General features: G+C 43.4%; 1 protein-coding gene across 2 annotated transcripts; it reads right to left on the bottom strand.

The window, feature by feature from the left end:
- Positions 1–255: 255 nt before the first annotated feature.
- LOC108873841 (ectonucleoside triphosphate diphosphohydrolase 6) lies at positions 256–13,881 on the bottom strand. 2 transcript variants are annotated; one of them, XM_018662157.2, is made up of 14 exons: positions 13,753–13,881; positions 12,801–13,090; positions 11,416–11,492; positions 11,183–11,326; positions 9,647–9,722; positions 6,046–6,081; positions 5,556–5,644; positions 4,381–4,460; positions 3,901–3,965; positions 2,980–3,081; positions 2,756–2,896; positions 2,113–2,169; positions 1,461–1,573; positions 256–1,373 (listed from the first exon to the last, which is right to left on the bottom strand). In XM_018662157.2, the coding sequence occupies exons 2-14, from the start codon at positions 13,057–13,059 to the stop codon at positions 1,290–1,292; spliced, it is 1,323 nt and encodes a 440-aa protein (XP_018517673.1). In that variant the 5' UTR covers positions 13,060–13,090; positions 13,753–13,881; the 3' UTR covers positions 256–1,289. The 2 variants fall into 2 exon arrangements, with proteins under 2 accessions (XP_018517673.1, XP_050932777.1); XM_051076820.1 differs by having other exon boundaries at positions 12,801–13,103; positions 13,753–13,870.
- Positions 13,882–18,869: the final 4,988 nt, after the last annotated feature.

Here is an 18,869-nt window from a genome sequence, read left to right as displayed (position 1 = left end):
AGCCTTTTGTCCCAGATACACAGGTCATCAGAGCTCATTCAGTGTAACCAGACCAAGACGCCATTTTGAAATCACATCATGAACTGATGTCATGTGACAGTGTGTGACATCATCAGAAGGAGCCCTGAGGAGCTGCAGCCAGGTGAGTATATCTCTTAAATATTTATATTTCATATGAAATACATTCCAATATTTCTACATTTCCTCAGGAGTGTTGGACGTGTTCGAGGCTTCTTCACTGATCAGTGGGACTCGTTCAGAAACACATTCATGTCTGTTTATTGCAGATTTTGTAGCGTCCACATACAGAGAGCTGCTCCACATGGAACGAGCCTCGACAGTAGAAACAGTAGAAACAGGAGCTGCTTCAGAGTAGAAAACAATCAGAGTCGCTGTCAATAGAAACACAAGATATGGATCTGAACAGCGTGAGGTCGGAGACGTGAAGCCGGTCTCATGGTTCACTGTTTCTTTTCTTTTATCGACCGCACACTGAACGACTTCCAGAGCTTTCAGCCACATCTCCTGACCTTCATCAGCTGGATTAGTGTGAAAATAACTGAACCGTGTTCTTGACGTCTGATCAGACTCCCTCTGCTGATGAAGGCCACAGCCTGCAGCTGAAAGCTCCAGAAACCTGCTCCCTCCTGTGATTTTCATCTGTGGAGGTTTAAAAGATCCGGGTTCATCTGATTCTATAAAATCTATTAAGATCAAAGTGTTTTCACTTCAGCCGTTCACGTCTGAATCTTTTGGCACAAACACATCAGCTTCAAACATCAACACAAACGATGAACAAACACAGACACACTGAGTCTGAGCAGAATCCACATCTGAGGCTTCAAAGGTTGAAGGAGGTGAACGTCTGATGAACTGAGCTGAAGGAAAGAATAAAACCAGCTGAGAGCAGGAGTCCGTCTCCTCTGAGGGGAGCTCAGTCCACCTGAGGAGTCCAGAGAGCTCTGACAGGACGGTCGGCCTGGTCACGTGACCCAGGTGCAGGAGGTTCCAGGTCAGAGCGAAGCCCCGTGAGTCCCTCTGCTGTCGGCCGGTCTTCGGTCAAAGGTCATCAGGTCTGGGTGTGTCTGGCTCCTGTCCTGGGCCTGGTTCTGGACTCTCACAGACCCACAGACAGATCACCTGGGACCGAGGACCGGCCAATAGCAGAGAGGCAGCTGGGGAGCGAGGGGAGGGTCAGGTCTGGGTCTGGGTACTGAATGAGGTCACTGTGAGTCTCCAGGAGGTCCAGGATATCAGCAAGTCTCAGGATCCTTTCAAAATAAAAGCCTTCAGTGTCTCTTCAGGGACTGGATGTAGTGGAACGTCGCTCCCAGAGCCCAACTGGTTTCCACCTGGTTGATGGTCCTTGCCAGCTGCAACACACACACACACACACACAGATTAGATTCTGAAGTTTTGCCTCTGGACTCTGGTCCAGGTTCTGGTCCTGACCTCCTCACCTTGAACTGTTTGTGTGGGGGGAATCCGAGCTCCTGCAGCAGGACTGAGATGTAGACCAGGTCCAGACAGAGGAAGGGACTCTGCAGAGGACTGACGGACAGGCTGCTGCACACTGCAACAACACAACAACACAACAACACATCAACATGACAACAGGTCACATCCCAGCAGAAGACATGGAGATACAGGTGTCAGGTCACATGACCAACGATATCATCAGGTGAATGAATGCAGGGTTCAGTTTATGATATTATTACAGGACACAGGAGAAGCTGTTTAACCTCTGAGCTTCACTCTGATGGTTCAGTGTGAACACCTGTTGTGTCTCTGTGTACCTGAGGTGAACAGGATCTCAGTCAGACTGACACTGACCTGAGATCAGGTAAAAACCAGACGCAGACATCGACCATCACAAACAGAGTGTTTGATTCTGAGGTGAAAACTAATGAATGTTTTGTTGCTGATGAATCAACATGAAAAGAAAGAAAACACAGATGTTTCTCTGTCAGACTGTGCAGGTTATTGGAACAATGAGGTTATTAATCACAGAGTGATGGTGAACACAGTCTGAGGAGAAGCTGAGAACGAGCTCAGAGTTTACAGACAGAAGCTGCAGTTCAGAGGATCTGCAGCCAGGTGGCGCCGTCTCACCTCTTTTAGCTGCATCCATGTAATCCGTCACTGTAATGGTTCCTCCCTTTTTCTCCTCTGGACACAGGAAACACAACAACAGACCCCAGATCAGACTCAGAGGATCCTCAACAACAACAACACACTGACCCACACAGGGTGAATGAAACCAGTGTCGTCCTGCTGCTGATTAACATGAGGACAGGTGAGTTACTGACACACCTGAACCTCAGCCTCGTGATCCAGAAAGTCTTCAGAGACAAATGAATCAATTTTAATTTTAATTCAACGTCCAGAGTTACTGAACAAAGATACGATGAAATCAAAATCACCTCAGACAGGTATTCAGATGAATTCAGACTGTGTATCAGAGGAGCGATGAACCGAGACGTTTTAGAGTGAAATGTGTCAGAAAGGTTTCAGCAGGTTCAGAGGAAACAGCAGCAGGAAAAAAATGGATGTTTCAAACTGACTGAAGCAGAAACTACCAGCAGACAGACGCAAGAAGCTTCTGTGTCTGAGGATTCATTTAACAACGACAGGCTGAAGTTCAGGTGAACTGATCAGTCATTGATCAGTTATGTTGAGGTCAGATTCTGGAGGAAATGTTTGTTTATCACCACGGCTGATGATTGTGACGAGTCCTGGAAATGAAGTTTCCTACCGATGACCCCGAGGTCGACGGCTCGGTCGTAGTAGTAGGAGAAGGCGTAGAAGTCCATGTCTGCAGCTTCAGCCGCCTTCGTCACCTTCCTGTACAGAACCTTCTCCACCTTGGTCAGACACGCCTCGTAAACCGGCTCCCCTGAAACACACACACAGATACAAGGTTCCTACACATGATGCCAACCAACCAACCGACCAATCACATCTCTGCGTGGACCTTACCTGCCTTCTGTCCCTTCACAGTGTAGACGACGTCATTGTGCTCCCACCTGCCTGAGTACTCTGGAGCAAGGCAGGGGCTGACCAGCTCAGTGCTGCCCCCTACTGCACGCGCACACACACACACACACACACACACACACACACACACACACACACACACACATATAAAACTGATCCTCCTCATTTAATTTTAGTTTCTATTAAATCTTTGCTTTAACTTCACACTGAAACTATAACGTCAGAGTCAACAGGTAACAACCAGCTGCAGCTGAACGTGATGATTCATATGGAGAGGTGTTTGTCTCCACCTCCATTATTCCCTCTCTTTTAGCTCTGTGTTTGGTCTCCAGCACCTCCTGAGGGAAATATCTGACTCTTCAGCTGCTGAATGTTCCTCTACACTCAGATTTATCAGGAACACCCAGCTAAAACTGAACCAGTCTAATCCAACAGTCCAGTGATCAATCATCCTCACGAAGGTTATAATGCTCAGTTTGCTGAAAGTTTCTTAGAGAAAAGCAGATCCAACTCATTTAGAAAGATTTGCATTTCTGGTATATTTTCCATCTGTATCAGTGAGGACAGACAGAGTTAAAGGTGGAAACATCATTAACTACAGCCTTAAAATGAGTTAAGTTGAATCAACATCAACACAAACCAAACACTTTGAGCTTCAGTAAACTGAACTGAATGTTTAGTCCACTCCCTGCAGATACAGAGAAACAGACAGCAGAGAGGATCTGTGCTGCAGCTTCTTACAGGAACTAAATCACTGCAACAGCTGGCAGGCAAGGAATTAATCTTGCTGTGTTATTAAAAGATTAGATAATGGCTTATTTATCTGATGGGGGGTGGGGGGGTATAAAAGGCAGAGATGAAAGCAAATTGAAAAACAAGAAAAAAAGAGGGTTATGGACGTACGGGGTGAAGAGTCGACGCCTCCTAAGACGGCGAGTCGAGCCGACATCAGACCCAGACCCAGATAACTGCAGAGAGAGAGACTCACTGACACTCACTCAACTTAACCTGATCCTGAGCACAGTTAAATGATCGTCAATTATAGTCAATAAATTAATCAAGAAAATTCATCTGCAACAATTCTGACTGAGTCATCATTTAACTAAATAACATATGAAGTTCAGACACATTCATACACTTCATCAGCTTCATGAACCTTCAGACATTTCTAGATGAAATATTCTATTAATCATAGATTTAATAAGCTGAGGCTCTGAGAGAGTGAAGTGACTCTGACTGTGTTCAAGTCAACATTCAGGTTCTTCATCAGGACTTTATTTCACTGCTGCAGCAGGAGGGAGCTGAACTATCCAAAATGATCTGTAATATATAAAATTATAAAATGATCACATCTGTTTCACTGAATGGAGTGTGTGTGTGTACCTGTGAGTGTAGACGGTGTGTGTGTTGTTGAACATCTGGAAGGACCTGATGTAGTCGATAGGTGAGGTCTGGATGGTTTTCTACAGAAAAACAAAATATCATCAGAGCTCTGACTCAGCGTTTCCAGGCTGAATGAGTTCTGCTGATGAGACGTCAACAATGACCCTGAGGTGACGTCCAGTCCACCACAGTTCACTGACCCTGTCTAACAGTTCTATTTACGTTCCATTGGACTCTCACAAGAAAGTCTTTCTTGTTGTTGCTCTGTTGTAGCATCAAAACTAATCTGCTCCACCTGAAGAGAGAAAAGGAGCAGAAGATTTCTTTGTAACGTTAACAGAGTGTTCACTACTGTTGATGTGAGGAGCAGCCATCTTGAATTCTTATGTCGGGTGTGGTTGCTCTGACTTCTCGACTTCAGAACTCGGACTTCAGAACTCGGACTTCAGAGTTCAACTGAAACGCACCATAAGGTCTTGAAAAGACAGACATGTGATCAGACCATTTCTGGAGGTAGTCTGGATCACACTGTGCACAAAGGAACACCCAGCTAAAACCTGACCTCTGACCTCTGGCCTCCACTGATCAGCAGCTCTCTGACCTGATGAAGACGTAAAGACAGACGCTCTCGGTCAGTGACTGGTACAGAGCTCCTGCAGCTGATCTGATCTCAGATCTGATCTCAGAGAGAACAAGAACCAGGACTCGTTAAAAACACCATGTGTATAAAGTTTCCTCTTCACTGTCTACAAGAGACAAAAATGGACTGAAATAGCTCAGTCAGTGTTTGTAATCAGTTCCTTGGTTGCCCCCACCCACCCCAAAACTCCCACCACCATTTAACCCGTCCTCCCCCCTCCCTTTATCACAGACTGAAGAAGAAGATGACGAGGATCTTCCTGGTGAACTGCTCTGCAATCCCTCGTGAATGAAGTCTGACCCAGATAAGAAACCAACCCCCCCACCCAACACACCACCATCATACACCCCCCCCCCCAATGTGAGGGTGTTTATTTGGGATTAGCGTGGCATTTACAGATTAAAGCCTCTAAGATGGAGCCACACTGGCAGTTTGACTGAAGAGAGAGAGAGAGAGTTCTTTCTCTCTGAGTCTCCCTCGCTCTACCAATCTTAGTCCACCCCCTGTCTCCCCCCTCTCTCTGTTAGTGTCTCACCTCGTCCTGAGGGCTGAAGGTGATCTGAGTTGACCCGCCGCCCAAATCCAACATCCCCACTGTGGGGGAGTCAGCGCTGTGAAGACCACCTGAACATGGAGAGGAAGGGAGGAAGGGGAGGGAGGGGAGGGAGGGAGGACGGGTAGGGGGGTCAACAGGGGAGGAGGAAAAGAAAAGAGAGTAAAAAGAGAGAGAGATTAGGAAAAACAGAGAGAGAGCTGCAGTATAATCCAATAACAGGTAATCACTATTTCTTGTCCACATTAATCTGGTTTTTTACACACACACACACACACACACACACACACACACCATAAACCTTACAACACTCACTTGCATGAAAGCACAAACAGAAATTTCTCTTCCTGTCATTGGTTCATATCTAATCATGAGATAAAATCCTAATTTATACAAAATTTAAATCTGTGGGTATGTGTATGTGTGTGTGTGTGTGTGTGTGTGTGTGTGTGTGTGTGTGTGTGTGTCTCACCTGTGAGGAAGTTGACGGTGATCCACGCAGAAATCCCTGAACAAATAAAAAATAATAACATTAAATTACTGCAGTCTCCACCACTACGCAGATGATACTCAATTCTAAATCTGTGTCACAGATCACAGATCGTGATGTGATTGCCTGTGTTTAGCTGACATGCTAACATGCTAACATGCTCACAATGACAGTGGAGACAGGAAAATGTCTCCGTCCAGATCTGAACCAGGGTCAGTTACAATCTCAACCCCTACGCCTTAATGACAAAGCTGATGTTTAGCAGGTGTAATAACTGAGGCTGATGGGAGCATCATTAGTTCTGCAGGTTATCTGATCAAAAGCCAAAGCAGCAGGTAAATTAAATCTTTGACCTGATGGTGGCGCTGAATGTAACAACCTCTGTAGTCTCATTTAGACACTCGTTAGCAACCGCCTTTTTTAAGACACGTAAAAGCTTCAAACATCAGGAGTGGGGGATTTACTGACCCATTTTATGTTGGAGAATAAAACCTGAAAATGTCTTGAGCTTGTGTTAAAACCACAGACCTTATTTCAGACATGTAACCAGAAACACACTGACTCTGGGACGAGTGAACAGGAAGTGCTAACATGCTAACATGCTAACTGACTTCCTGGCTTTAAGACTCATTCCAGCAGCTCTATATTACACATTTAAACATAATGTTAAGCTTATTAAGCTTCAGGGGAAACTATTTTGTCAACTGCTGCATTTAAATTTGTCCAATACTTTGTTTGACAACCAAAATGTCACGTCTTCACTGAAAGCTCCATAGATTATTGTTTTCTTTTATTCATTTGGGTTTAAATTTTCTAAATTTTACTTTAAATTGTTACAAAATCATAAGGTTCTTTTTGGGAAATGTCCAAGGAATTTATAGGAAATCACAGGTTTGTATATAAAACATTACTCAATAATTCCTAACCCACCTCCTATACTTTGACACACAGAGGAGAGCAACATGTGGACAGATGAAATAATTTAAACATCCATTGTCAAAAATAAAGATAGAGTGATATGTTCTGAGCTCATCGAGGATCTACTTATTCAGGTCAACTCAAAGACGACATTAGTGTCCGTGGCAGAATATTTGCGCTCAGCTGCATGCATTAGTGCCTTTTACCAGCGACCTCTGACCTCGTCCACATGCAGAAGTGGATGATTAAAGGGCTTGATAGAAACTGTATCATAGGAGCTTTACCATAAAACTCTTAGGCAGAGACGCTAAGAAGCAATTTTCAAACAAAACAAACAAGTATGGAGAGAGACTCGGCTTTAGGTCGGGGAGCTAAACACCGGCACTTAGCACCCTCCTGCCCCCCAGTAACCACTCAGAGATCTGCATTAACAATAAGTCGCTTCCATTCAGGACGTTCAGAGGGTAATCTCAGCTGGGGATAAGCATCCAGGCCAAGAATGGCAAAATATCTGAGCGATAATAAGGCTGATGGAATCCGGTTAGACTTCTGAAAGGACTGTTTATCGTTCGCTCGGCAGCGACGGAGGAGGAGGAATCTGTCCATTAGTGGCTCGCTGACGGAGGAAAAGTGGACCGGGCTAAGAAGTTAATTCAGTAATCATTAAAAGACATTTATGGCCGAGTGGAGTAACGAGTTGATCCCACTCAGAGAGAAGGAGAAAACATTTCAGCCTCAGAAATGAACGGACAGGAGGGGGGGCTTAATCGGCCTCCCTCCCTCTTCAAGATTAAGTGGGACATTATCCCACATGGCCATAATTGCTTGTATGAACTAGTTTAAAAGGATTGGATTATATGTGGGAGAGCATCGTGTCCATACAGAGCGGGTGTTTAAAACACAGGACCTACATGTGATTCCTGTTCATATATATGTGTCCAACAACAGTGGTATTAGTGCAGCAGGGTTCACTGTGATGGCAGAGGAGGAGAAGGTCGACGCAGGGTCAACACAGGAGCCAGGAGGAGGGACGGCTTCAAACATCTGGAGCTGAGAGGTTCACATCTGGATCCAGGAGTTCCATAAAACTATCAATAAGTTCCTCTGAGGAACCTCCAGTCGAACAGGGTGGAGGAGCATCGTCAGGAGTCATGAAGCACTGACGGAGTTTCCTCAGAGGAACAGTTCAGTCTGCAGATATGTCTCTGCCTCAACAAACATTAAATATTAACTTGTGTGGTAACTTGTCATAAATGTAAAATAAAACAAAAACCTGTGACTGTGATCACAGATTCCTCTGATAGGACCTTCTATGTAGAGGAGCAGATTAGACAGTCAGCAGTTAGTGAAAAGTATTTCCCGTCTGAGAGTTCATAGCTACAGTCCAGAACTTTAATTTTACTCATCTTCCTCTGCTGCGTTCAGGGACATCATGTCTTTAACTGAGAAGAAGCAGCATCTTCATCCTCTCTGGGATGAAACCTTTTCAGCTGACTGTAAAGATTTGTTGTTTCCATCTTTGTTGGTTCCGACCGACGACACGTTTTTCAGACTGTCTTCATCTGAACTTCGTCTCTTTTAAGGAACCAAACCACTTCCATATAATGGACGAGCTGTGACCTGTTGTCAACAGTTTCCTGTTTGGAGGATAATGTGATAATGTGAGTTCTTCACTGTCATGTCTCTCATTTTCTGCTTCTTTTGTTAAAACAAATGACTTTTGTTGTGAGCTCTGTCCTGGTGCTTGTGTTTGGCTTCCTCTCCTGTGTCCTGAGCTCCGTCGTTCGCGACAAAATGATTGAATATTGATTATTTTAATTTTCTGCCCGTTCACATGAGGAGGTTTGTCTCCCGTTTCATCTCATCTTTAATCCTCCATGTTGGCAGTTTTCGTTGGGGAAATCAGAGCAGGACCTCTGAGGTTTCTGTCCCATGAAAAACAAGGAGGAGAAACAGGATCGAGTCACTGTTCATCATCCGACCTGCTTCACAGATTAAACGAGGAGACAAGCAAATTCTCTGTAATCTAATAAACATATAAAGAGATGAGGATCGTGTCCAGAGTGAGACCTGAGAGAGGTCACAGTCCTCCACAAACTCTCTGCTGTAAAGGACCACAGGTGTTTTAGTCCTGTCGTCTGACCAGCCGGACAAACCTACGCCTGAGTGAACCCACCGGACAGGAGACTGGACGAGTCCAAATCCACAAAGACACCACCTGTCAGGTGTTCCTGTTTCAAAACAAAGATGGAGGACGACCAGCAGCTCGATCTGTTTCTAATCAGACACATCAGTGCTGAAGAGTCTACTGAGATCCTGACAGACTGTAGAGTCCACGGACCTGAGCGAACTTCAGGTGAAGATGTTTATTTACCTGTGTGTCTCCCCGGCAACACTCAGGTGACATCATCAATCACACATCATCAGATATGATCAATAGAGAGTGACTGATCTGAGTCTTTACATATCACACACTGTAAGATCTGATCTGTACACTGAACCCACTGACCCAGACCTGATCCTACAGACCCAGACTCTGACCCAGACCTGGTTCAACAGACCCAGACTGGAACAGACCTGGTCCAACTTGGTCCCATCAGTTTTTCAGATCACTGGAGTCCTGATGTGGGGCTCTGACCTTTAGTGAACAGTAAAGACGTGTTACCTTCATCAGTGCCGTCCATGATGGACACGCTGTCGTCTCTGGACAGGAAAGGAGACTCCAGGAACAGCGCCCTCACCTGCACACAAAGACAAACAACACATGAAACGATCAATTCACTCATGTTTACAGAGTAAACAGAGACTTCAGGAATCAGCACATAAACACCAGGTTTTTAGTTTAGGGTTAGACCCTCCATCTCTATCTCACTACCAGACTCCATAGAGAAAACCAGGGATTTAACCAGGAGCTGCTGGAATACCACTGCCTCCATCTGTTAGTGTGTCTGTGTTACTGTGAGACTTTCAGTGCTGGAAGAAGTAATCAGATACTTTACTGAAGTAAAAGTACCACACAGTAACACAGACACACTAACAGATGGAGGCAGTGGTATTCCAGCAGCTCCTGGTTAAATCCCTGTTTTTGTATACAGAATATACACATATATATATATATATATATATATATATATATATGTGTGTGTGTGTGTGTGTGTGTGTGTGTGTGTGTGTGTGTGTATACACATAGTTATTAATTCTACTTTAAACTGCTCTCTTCATGTTAACACACCAGGTGCATTACATATCTGTGTTATTATTTTCTGATATAATCATAATTTTTTAATATTATATTTTAATAAAAACTAATGCCCCCCCCCCACCCCCCACCCCTGTGTAATCAGCTCTGTGTTTGGCTGAACCAGGACCAGTCTGATAATAAGAGCAAAGCCTCAGATTAAATCACATTTTGGCTGAACGCTCTAGTCCTGTTATTACTGATTACTTAAAAGCTTTAATAGACTTTTTTCTTTTTTGGCTCCGACATCCTGATGATGATGATGATGATGAAGAGGCATTAGCTTCCTGTGAGGATATTAGCTGAAGTAATTCACTTGCGTAATGCAGAGGAGCTGAATGTGACGTCAGGAGATTATTGAACTGAGCTGCTGATCAGGAGTTTGATTACCTGATCAGATTCTTCACGTTGTTAATGTCTGTTGTTGATTCCTGTTATTGAAGCTGTTCCTTTGTTTTTCAATCACTTATTCATTTATTTTAAAAATATTTAATCTTTTTACAATTAAAGTATGTAACTTTATATTTATTCTCTTTTTATTTGTCCAGATTATTTCATTTCTTATTTAAAAAATGTAGTTTTATTTAGTTTCTGTGTTGGTTTGATTGTGTTTGGCTGCAAACAGGAAAGAAAACAAACAAATAAAAAAACATTTATTTAGCGTAAATAATAAATAGTAAAATAAAATTCAATCCAACATTAAAAACTAACAAGGAACAAATGAACAAAAATAAATAAATAAAACGTGATCAAATCCAACAATTCTAACTCGACATTATAATTTATAATAATTTAAATTATAATTTCACACCAACATGTTGAACAGTCGGACATGCAGAAATAAATCAATCCAACATTTAACACTACAAGTAAAATTATTTCAATGAACTAATCAATTAAAATGAAAATACTAAGAGTGTGTGTGTGTGTGTGTGTGTGTGTGTGTGTGTGTGTGTGTGTCACCCTGTCCAGCAGGTGGTCGGCCTTCTCTCCAGGCAGCAGGCGGAGGCCGGCCGTGGCCTTCAGGACCACCGGGGTGGAGTTCCAGACGGAGGGGGGGATGCTGGACTTGGCAACCTCCAACAGCTCCACGATCCCTGATGTACACTGGACACAGGGGGAGGGGGGGGGGGGGGGGGGTATCAGTCCTATTACAGTTTACCTGGCTGAGCAATGATCCTGTGATGAACCTGTACCTTCTGTGGGTCGTCAGCGTACGCAGACAGTCCAGGTTTGATGGCTCTGAACGTCTCCTGGGCCAGTTTAGGAGCCTCTGCAGAGAAAACAGAAAAACAGTTTGTGTCCACTCGTCTGAGACGATGAAAGAAAGACAGAGAAAGTCCCGCTGCCTCATTGAATTCAACTTCATTTGGTTTCTGACCGACTGATCCTGGACCTGTGCCTACATCTGAGCTGTCATTAAGCTCTTAATGACAATCCCAGTCTGTATAACTAACAGGTGCTGCCATTAGTCTGGTTAGCTCTGCTGCTAACAAAGGAGCCAAAACAGCACTCAGCCTGTGTGATTTAGCTTAGCAGCTAAATGCGATAACGAAGGCATTTGGCCCGAGCTCAGCAGGAAACTTTCTCTAAGCCTAATAAACCAAAAACCTCTCAAACGCTCTAATGAGTTTGTGTCCATTTTGACTCTGCCAGCAGCTCCGCGACTTAGAGGCTGAAAGCTCCTCTTGTCTGCTGGATTCACATCTGGTAATTAATGTTTTGGGCCAACATGTGGATTTTAAATACACTAAAAGCAATTCAGAGAGGTCTGCTCTGTAAACCTTCACAATTTAATCTGAAAGGATCCATATGAATCCATTTAGCTTCAACTATAGAAGCTCAACATCCAAATGTCCTTTTTAATATCTGGAGTAAATGTTAGTGTCTGTTCCTGATGGTTCTCTCTGTGTTCTACTGTTCTCTACTGTTCTCTACTGTTCTCTACTGAGCTGAGAAGAAAAGACAGCAGAGTGTCTGACAACATCATGACAGGATTCCTACAGAGACAGAGCTTTTTATTAAAGAGGAAGATCCTTTTAGTTTAACCAGCCACTGCCTCCATCTGTTAGTGTGTCTGTGTTACTGTGTGGTACTTTTACTTCAGTAAAGTATCTGATTACTTCTTCCAGCACTGAAAGTCTCACAGTAACACAGACACACTAACAGATGGAGGCAGTGGGATTCCAGCAGCTCCTGGTTAAATCCCTGTTTTTCTCTATGGAGTCTGGTATTGATATATAGAGATGTTTCTGGTCAAATCTGTTCTAGACTTCAGATGTTAAAACAGAATGAGTCAGGGTTTGGTCTTAACTGAACTATTTCTATATCATTATTGATTAATCAGCAGATTATTGATTGATTGATTTTTTTGGGTTTGGGTTAAAAAAGTCCTAATGACATTTTCAAATGTCTTATTTAGTCTGAACAACAGCTCAGACAAAAAACAAATCCTCACATTTAAGAAGCTGGAACCAACAAAATGAATACACTAATGGATCAGTCGTCTCCAGACTAAATCTGTCGTTACTGTCTTTGTAGGACAGTGTTTACTCTCACATTCTACTGTACTCTACTGTACCTTGGTTCTCTATCTGGAACTTGAAGATGTGGACCCTGGTCCCGGTGCTCCCAGCGTCGAACATGATGCCGTACTGGAAGCTCGGTCCAGCAGCAGAGGCCGAGTGTCCATCTCCGGTCTGGTCCGAGCCGGGTCGGCGTTGAGGAGGTAGTCTGTAGGCTTCAGGCTTCGAGACGCCGTAGTGACGCTTCACAAACATCAGGTAGGTGAGCAGACAGCACACGAAGAGGAAAACTCCGGCCAGCTTTGGTCTCTTCATCTCGACTCATTCTGTGCTGCAGCCTGAGAGTCTGAAAACACAGTCTTTAATATTCACATTAAACAGGAGACGTCCCTGGACACGCTGCAGCAGCAGGCAGCTGTTCTGTATGTGAGGTTTCACCAGTGACACCTACTGTTAATAACATGTGTGAGGCTGCAAATGTTTGCCTGTATGCAAACTGAAAATTAGCAGCTATTTGAATGGAGTTTGGTGTGGATTCAGATTGGTCAGTCTGATTTGTGAACAGCTAGAACTACTGCAACAAGACTATATATATATATATATATTTATATGTTTATATATATAAAACTTTATATTTTAGCTGTTTCTATAAAGAGGATTTCACAGACTGCAACTGTTGGAGGAATATTCATCATCAATGTTCACCTACATGTAAACTGACATTAAATCGACAGATATTTGAATGGAGTTTGGTGTGGCTTCATGTTAACTCTGACTGAGCAGCTGCAGGACATTAACAAACATGAACTCTATTAACTCTCCATCATATGTCAAAGAGAAGCTGTTTGTTTACACATCATGATGTATTTAGCAGATGCTAACAGTCAGCTGACACCTGACACCAGCAGCAGTTAGCCTGTTAGCATGAAGGTGCTACCACAGTTTCCCGCCGGTCGAACATGAGTTTCTTTAGCCTGAGAACAAACCGTGAACCGTGTGGAAACGCACCGAGCAGAAACCGTCCGCAGTCGCTCCGTTAGTTCAACACTGCGCTCACTTTTCTCCTCATCCTGCTCCTTCATCCAACTCCACTGTCAACAATACAACCGCTGCGCTTTCTGATGACGTCACATGACGCGCGGCGCTGGGTACGTGGCCGAAAACACGAGGCAAAAAAAAAAGAAAAAAAAGTTTGGTTTGTTTTTCTGCAACTTTTTCTTCTTTAGTTTGAATAAAACATTGAAATGAAGAAACATATAATTCTGTAGAGAGATGTAATCTAATGAACCTGCTTTAGTGATTTTAAACGTGTATAAAAATAAAAATCAAGCTTTATTTTAAATGTGTGACATGTTTAAATAGATATTTTAAAAAGTTAAAGATCAAATTAAATTTCTCTCTCCTACTTTTTAATTGAATGTGTTTCATATTATGATCAGTTCTTAAATTCACATTGTAACTAACGTCTGACTGGTGTTTTAACATAGAGATACATTTAATTCATATTCATTGTCATTGGGATAATGTTAAACCACAGTCACAGATCTCCAAAAATAAAATGAAATAAAATCTGACACCTACAGAATCCCTTGATGGGAATATTCAGTCATCATTGTCCTGCTCTCAGAGGATGAACTCTGTCAGACCTGTTCTCTCCTGTGATGACCTGTGCTGCTCTGTAGGGGGCGCTGTCACCACCTCACACTGACTCATCAACACAGTGAAGAATCCTGTTCCCTCCTGTGAGTCTGAGCAGCAGCTGGTGAAACGCCTCATTAACCTGCAGCAGCCAATCAGACGCTGAGGAGGAGGGGTTCATTCACCATATGGTTAGAGTGTGTGTGTGTGTGTGTGTGTGTGTGTGTGTGTGTGTGGAGGCCTTTCTCTGTTCTCATTGATCAACAGGGTGGAAGGAGGACGACAAACTGTTGCTTTAATAATCTTTATTCATACAGCAGCTTTCACACATGAGCTCTACGTACTTTATATAAAAGACAAATAAAACATTAAATCGACAGATATTTGAATGGAGTTTGGTGTGGAGCCGCAGTTAGCCTGTTAGCAGGTCTGTGAGGGTCTGAACAGAACCAGGAAACTGGATCATGGAGCTGGAGTGAGTCGAGGTGGAGACTGAGCTCAGAGGTCAGAGGTCAGAGACAGGTGAGGAGAAGGTGTAGTGAAGTCTGTGAACAGGTGAAGGTGTGTGACACAAACACACGCATGAGGATCTTTATCCTGCAGGTTCCAGGTGATGCTGAGCTGATGAACAGCAGGTGTGCAGATCACGTTCAGGTGAGACAAGGTTCACCTGGAAAATCCTCCAGTCCAGGTCTGTCAGTCTGTCTGTCTGAATGAACCAGAGGATTCAGTTTTTTAGTTTGTTTCTTCTGTTTTTCTCGTTGCTTCTTCTTGTGTTTCCTGTTTTATTTTGAAGTCACTTTGTCTTCAGTGTTTTTATTTCTGGTCTTTGTTTTGTTTTCTCTTCTTTTTCAGCCTCACCTGTTCTCAGGTATCTCCTGTGCATAGATCCAGTCCTGACTTTTCTTTCCAGTCAGTCAGTGTTTTATAGTACTTCATATAATATAATATAATATAATATAACCCAGCTCTTGAATATGAATATAAAGTTGAGTGTTGCAGATTAATCTGAGTGAACATGAGTGTGTTCATCAGCTGTTACAGACTCACATCAGTTTATTCTGCTGTGAATAAACCACCATGTATCTTCATCTAAAGCCCCCCCCCCCCCCCCCCCCCCCCCCTTGCTGAGCCTTCATCATCACTCTGCTCCATATATGTAATTTCATCTATAAGCCTCTAATAGGTTTTTATCAGTTAATGGGTCGCGGGGACGTTAATGGTTCTGTAATCTTTCTGCTGCCTTTTTATTTTCATCACTCTGATGGTCGGAGGAACAAAAGCAGAGCTGAGTGGATCCTAATCGTCCTGCAGATTTACATACAAATGTCATTTGGAGACAATTACGTCAGTTTGAGACACTAATCCAACTAAGTTGTTAATCGACACAGAAACACACACAATGATTTTCACATTCAGACTCTGACAGTTACTGTCTCAGTGCATTCTGGGAATATTATAGTAACTCCACCTGTCACCTGTCACCTGCTCTGTCAGTTTTATCAGGTGTTAACAGTCAGTGATGATCGAAGAGACGGCCGAGGTCAAACAGGAAGAGAAGAACCTCTGATCCTGGTGAAGGACCTGCTGCTCCATGTCTCCTTCACTGCTTCCTCTCTTATCTCCTTCACTAAAGGAAAGGAGAGAATGACGTCCCATGATGCCTTGCAGCAGTGTGACATGAAGAAACAACAGTTTTCATGTCAGGAGTCATCATGAAGATCAGACTGACCCCCCCCCCCCCTCCATCATGTCTTTAGAGCCTGTACTTTATGTTCCCAGCAGCTTCACCCGCTGCATGCTGGGTAAGGGTTAGAAGTTAAAGGATCACTCTGTTTCTCTGCTGCTCAGTGAGTCAGCTTCAGTCTCTGATGGTAGATGTTGAGGAGGAGCTGTTTGTATCTGGGTCATGTGATCCCATCAGGAGGATTATTAGGGAATCATTTGAAGGATTTGTGGGGATATAATTCAGTATGTCAGGATCATAATTGATAGAAGATTCCACTTTCATCCTGTAAGACGCAGCTTCAGTGTGGATTAGAAGACGCAGCGGGGACATCTGGACTGAGCTGCCTTATTTTCTGAGTCTTATTAGGCTGCATCTCATTTATCTCAGCTCTGGTTCTCATCTCCAATCTGCAGCAGGTCGACCAGCTGCAGGGAGGACGCTGCGTTCACTGTCACGGAAATGACAGTTCCTTCAGGTGAAACTGAACTTTCTCCTGCTGCAGGCAGAGCAGCTGAGTTACTGACGACACAAAGACATTTTCTAAAAACATCAGCTTCTAAAAACCAATAAAACAGAGTGAACGTCTCCACCGACCAATCCGCTGGGCTATTTTTGGAGAGGGAAAAAAACAGATAGAAAAAAGGAAAAGAAATGATGATTAATGTTATTGGATTATTTACATTGCCCTCAACATGATTGAGCTGCAGAAATGAAATTAAAATGTGTGTTGAATGGGATTTTCCAGGAAAGTCCAGTAAAAACCACGACGGTAATAAGGAATGACTAATTCTCCCAAAGTCGATTAAACACCATCTCATCCCTGAGGAGAATGAACTGCAGAGCAGAGAACAAATGAGAGCGGGATTAGACGCTAAGAGGCAGATTAAAGTGTTTTCATCTATTATGTTTATGATTATTCAGCGTGTTCTTGTTCTGAAGGATTAACTCTGCTGGTTAGTCCAGAAAACAAGAAAACAAGAAAACGAGCCATTAACCACAGGAAGAGAGGACAGGATCAGGACCTGGACCAGGACAGACCTGAAGAGGGTTTACTTCAGTAACACGACAGTTTGCTGGACGTGTTCGTAGTTTAAGTCTGTGTTAATAAAGATTCATGGACGATTTGAATGAACATGTGACGACAGGAGCCACTTTAACCTGACGGAACCTGAACTGTACATCAGGTAAAAACCAGGAAACAGACACAGCACTTCCTGCTCCAGCAGGAGAAGAGGATCATGGGTAATACAGAGCGAGGCTGCAGGGGGCGCTGCTGCTCAGAGAAGTCACAGAGTGTCGCTTTAAAGAAACAGGTGCAGGAGGAAGTGATCTGCTCAGTGGGAGTGAAAGTACTCAGGTACTGACAGAGTACATAGTACTCGCTGCAGCGAGTACATAGTACTCTGTCAGTATCAGCGGGTCTGACCTCACAGGAGGATTAGCTGTTTGGACTTCTTTCATTTTTCAATCTATTTTAAACAATAGCTTCAGATTAGCCGTCAGAGTCAGAGTGCATCAAATAAAGAAAATTGCATTAAATTATCCCATTAATATTATTATATTCGCTGTGCTCCAACATTATATAATGAAACAAAGTGGTTTTACTCACTCATCCCCCTCAGCCCTCATCTACAAAGGAGCCATGCTAGTAAATGAAAATTGGATTGTTATAATGCAGCTGAGTCCAAATGAAAAACTGCAGAGAGGACGAGGACGAGGACGAGGACGAAGACGAGGACGCAGCAGGAAATCAGGTTTTTCTCCTGCAGAGACTGAATCATCCCACAGCTCAGAGACACTTTAACACACCTGCAGGTAAACAGACACCTGACCTGCCTCAGTACACACACACACTAACAGATGGAGGCAGTGGTATTCCAGCAGCTCCCAGTAAAATCCCTGTTTTTGTCAATGGAGTCTGGTGTTGATATATAGAGATGTTTCTTTGACCTGATCAGTTTGAGTTCATCCACAGTGAACAGCAGTGAGTTATTAAAAGCACTGTGATGTGTTAATGCACATGTTGCGTGAGTTTAACATCAGTCCAGATGTTGACAGCTGCAGTTTCTCCTCAATAAGCTCATATAAGAGACGGAGAACAATTCACAGAGCAGCACTAAGCTCTGACTCCAGACTCACTAATGGATCCTATAGAGACAGATTTAATCATGTGACTTCATTTCACTTTAAATCTGTCAGAGTGAGACGTCTCCTCACTGGACAGATTTATGATATACCAGATATTCATGGTCCCAGAGGATGAATCCTGCTGAGGCAGGAAACAGCTGCTGTTCTGACCTGATGATGAGCTGCTGAAGTTCACTCAACGTCTTTTTCATAATAACAGAGTCCTGCAGGACTGATCCTAGAACCAGGAAGTCAATTAGCATGTTAGCATGTTAGCTCTTCCTGTTGTCAGTGTGTTTCTGGTTAAATGTCTGAAATAAGGTCTGTGGTTTTAACACAGGCTCAAGACATTTTCAGGTTTTATTCTCCGGACATAAAATGGGTCAGTAAATCCCCCACTCCTGATGTTTGAAGCTTTTACGTGTCTTAAAAAAGGCGGTTGCTAACGAGTGTCTAAATGAGACTACAGAGGTTGTCGGGGACGTTAACATGAAAACCCATCTACTCACCAGTCCACCTTTACAGCCTCGTTGTGTTTCTACTCACGCTCTTTCAAACTCTCACTAACTTTCTAAGAAGAAAGGCTTTTGTAGAAGAGCTCAGAGCTAAATGAAATGACAGTGTTACATTA

The sequence above is a fragment of the Lates calcarifer genome, linkage group LG16_LG22 (assembly GCF_001640805.2).
Source record: "Lates calcarifer isolate ASB-BC8 linkage group LG16_LG22, TLL_Latcal_v3, whole genome shotgun sequence".
In the NCBI taxonomy this organism is placed as follows: Eukaryota; Metazoa; Chordata; class Actinopteri; family Centropomidae; genus Lates; species Lates calcarifer.
Note: the sequence above shows the minus strand (reverse complement) of the source record. Positions and strands in the feature narration are given on the sequence as shown.

Excerpts from the sequence above, each read along its gene's own strand:
- LOC108873841 (XM_018662157.2), bottom strand. The coding sequence starts at position 13,059 with ATGAAGAGACCAAAGCTGGCCGGAGTTTTCCTCTTCGTGTGCTGTCTG. Across the intron at positions 6,082-9,646 it reads CATGGACGGCACTGATGAAG|GGATTTCTGCGTGGATCACC; the intron begins GTAACACGTCTT and ends TTATTTGTTCAG. Across the intron at positions 1,574-2,112 it reads CATGGATGCAGCTAAAAGAG|TGTGCAGCAGCCTGTCCGTC; the intron begins GTGAGACGGCGC and ends GTGTTGTTGCAG.